The sequence below is a fragment of the Propithecus coquereli genome, unplaced genomic scaffold, assembly GCF_000956105.1.
Source record: "Propithecus coquereli isolate 6110/MARCELLA unplaced genomic scaffold, Pcoq_1.0 Scaffold197, whole genome shotgun sequence".
Classification (NCBI taxonomy): domain Eukaryota; kingdom Metazoa; phylum Chordata; class Mammalia; order Primates; family Indriidae; genus Propithecus; species Propithecus coquereli.
This window is the reverse complement of record NW_012144633.1, coordinates 332461-335441: the sequence shown is the minus strand read 5'-3', so window position 1 is coordinate 335441 and position 2981 is coordinate 332461. Positions and strand designations below refer to the sequence as shown.

The following is a 2981-nucleotide window of genomic DNA, read 5'->3' as shown; positions in this document are numbered from 1 at the left end:
GCAATAGTTTTACCTCCACTTTCCCCATTTGGATACCGTTAATTTCCTTCTATTGCCTGAGTACTCTGGCTAGAACTTCTAGTACCATGTTGATTAGAAGTGGTAACGATGGTCATCCTTGTCTTTTTCCAGTTCTAAGTGGGAATGCTTTCAAGTTTTCCCCATTCATTATGATGTTGGCTGTGGGTTTGTCCACACACCAGCTTTCTTTCCCTGATCATATATCAGCTCTCATGTATGTTCATATTGCCAGCGACCTCTAACTTACCAAATCCACTAATAAGTTCTTAGTCCTGTTCTCAGCCTTTCCGTAGCATTGAACTATGATTCTTCTCAAGCACTCCTTGAAATACTTTCTTTACTTGGCCTTTAGGCTACCATACTTTCTTGATTTTCCTTCCTTTCTTACCAGTTCTTCATCTCACTTTCTGACTTGTCCTCTTTCCAACCTCTGAATTTTGCTGTAGGATCCAGTCCTTGAATCTCTTTTGTCTTTTTGCATTTACTCTCTAGGCTATCTTGTCCAGTTCCCATAGCTTTAAATGCCATCCATATGCTGAGACTTCCAAATTTATGTCTTTAGCTCAACTTCTAGCCTCATATAGCCAATTGTATGTTTGATATAAACACATCATCTCAAACTTAGCATATCCAAAAAGACATAAGAATAAAAAGTCCCTTGATTATCATTCCACCCTACAACCTAATGCAATTTCCCCCTCCTCTGTAAATAGCATTACCATCTACTCAGTTGCTTAAGCAAGTAATCTAGCAGTTATCTTTGATTCTGCTCTTTTCCCCCACCCTTTATATACATCTTGCAAGTCTTGTTGATTCAAAATACATTCCAAATCTAAGATTTCTCACCACCATCATCTCACCTAGATTACTGTAATCATTTTCTACTGATCTCTGTTGTTTATACTTAGTCATTATCTTGATCAAGATCCTCTAATAGCTTCCCCACATATTTAGAATAAGATCTAAACTTCTGGCCCAGCCTGGTGGCTCATGCCTATAATCCTAGGACTCTGGGTGGCTGAGGCAGGAGGATTGCTTGAGGTCAGGAGTTGGAGACCAGCCTGAGCAAGAGTAAGACCCTGTGTCTACTAAAAATAGAAAAATCAGCTGGGTGTGGTGATGCCAGCCTGTAGTCCCAGCTACTCGGGAGACTGAGGCAGGAGGATCGCTTGAGCCCAGGAGTTTGAGGTTGCTGTGAGCTAGGCTGACGTCACAGCACTCTAGCCTGAGCGACAGTGGAAGACTCTGTCTCAAAAAAAAAAAAAAATCTAAACTTCTTACCGTGGCTTATAAACTGTATCATCTTGGCCTTTCCCTCTTCCACCAGCCTCATTACCTACCACTCATCACCTAGTCCTAGCTTATTCTACTCTAGCCAAGGGATCTCCTTGCTCTTCCTAGAATGCACCAAGCTCCTTCCTGCCCTTTGGGCTTTTGTACTTGCTATATTTTTTGCCTGAAAGACACCCCAGAATGTCACAGGGCTTGCTCTCCCACTTTAACTCTGCTCAGATGTCACCTTTTCTCTCATAATACTTACTGCCTCCAGTCATACTGTTAGGTACCTGCTTGCTTCTTTATCACTTACCATCTCATCTCTTCTCCACAGAAGCATGAGCCCCCCAAGGCAGGGACTGCTCTGTCTTATTCACCAGCATATCCCCAGTACCCAGAATACTAGCTAATACATAATAGATGCTTACAAAGATTTATTGGTTGAATGAACCTACCGTTTTGCTGAAGCAGCTGACTTATTGGCAGATTGATTGTCCTTTTCTCTGGTGGCATTTCCCATGATTTTTCTTCAGTACTTGACACTATGTGTCTTCCTATCACCCTCCTCTTCTAATTTCCACATTTCGGTACATCCAACTACCTACCACACTGCTGTCTCATATACCATATCCTATAAATTGTCAGCTTCTGTTCATTCTTCCTTTGTATTTTGCCTATTAAATTTATGCCTCCTTCTCTATCTCTTTTGCTACTTAGTTGAAACATTTCTCATCTCCTGCTAATTGATTGCAGTAACTTCCCTGCGTTTCGTTTTGTCTTACTCAATATATCCTCTACATTGTCATCAGACTGAACTCTTTCAGGGGTGGAGAACCTGTGGTCTTGGGGCCACATGCAGTTCTGGATCCTTGAGTGCAGCCTTTTGACTGAATCAAATTTTACAGAACAAATCATTTTAATAAAGGGATTTGTCCTCTGAAGTTTAGATTCTGTTGAGGGGCCACACTTGGACATCTGGAGGGCTATATGTGGCCTTGAGGCCAAGTAATTTATCTTTGTATCTTTTGCAGCATCTAGCACTTTTTTTTTTTTTTAATAGTAGGCACTCAGAAAATGTTGAATGAATAGTCCTATTTCTGGAAAGTAGAACTGGCGAGCCATGTGATTATTTTAATGGCTGTAATTCTTTGAAAAGAATTTATGATTAAATAATCTCCCTTTATTCTGGTTTTAGAAAAATTGTAGCAATTTTTTGTTGTCTGTTGTTTTTAATGGACTACTTAAGTGACTATAATCACATAATGTACCATTGGAGTATTTCATATTAGAGTTTTATTTTTTAATTTAATGGAATTCAAGTAATATTGTGCTTCTCTATTAAAATGTTCTTTTTTCTCTCTCTCTCTTAAGCCAAAGTCTCCAGTGAATACTGAATTGCTGAGGAATTTGGGAAAAGACAAACCAAACTTCTCATTCCATGGATCCTTTGGGTGCACCTTCCCAGTTTGTAGATGTGGATACACTAACGAACTGGGGTGACTCATGTGAAGATGAATTAAATTCTTCTGATACTACAGCTGAAATATTTCAGGAAGACACTATTAGATCACCTTTTCTTTATAATAAGGATGTCAATGGAAAAGTGGTTCTTTGGTAATTCTTTAATTACGTCGTATCATGAGGAGATAGCATGTTCTTATAATTTCTTCCAAACTGTTTTCTCT

At 39.4% G+C, this 2981-nt stretch overlaps 1 protein-coding gene across 1 annotated transcript in view; it reads left to right on the top strand.

Moving 5' to 3' along the window:
- Positions 1-2981, top strand: part of GDAP2 (ganglioside induced differentiation associated protein 2) — a 138555-nt gene that overhangs the window by 8141 nt on the left and 127433 nt on the right. The window contains exon 2 of the mRNA XM_012643423.1: positions 2668-2910. Coding sequence (XP_012498877.1) covers positions 2735-2910 — 176 coding nt within the window. The 5' untranslated portion in view covers positions 2668-2734. The remainder of the gene's footprint in view (positions 1-2667; positions 2911-2981) is intronic.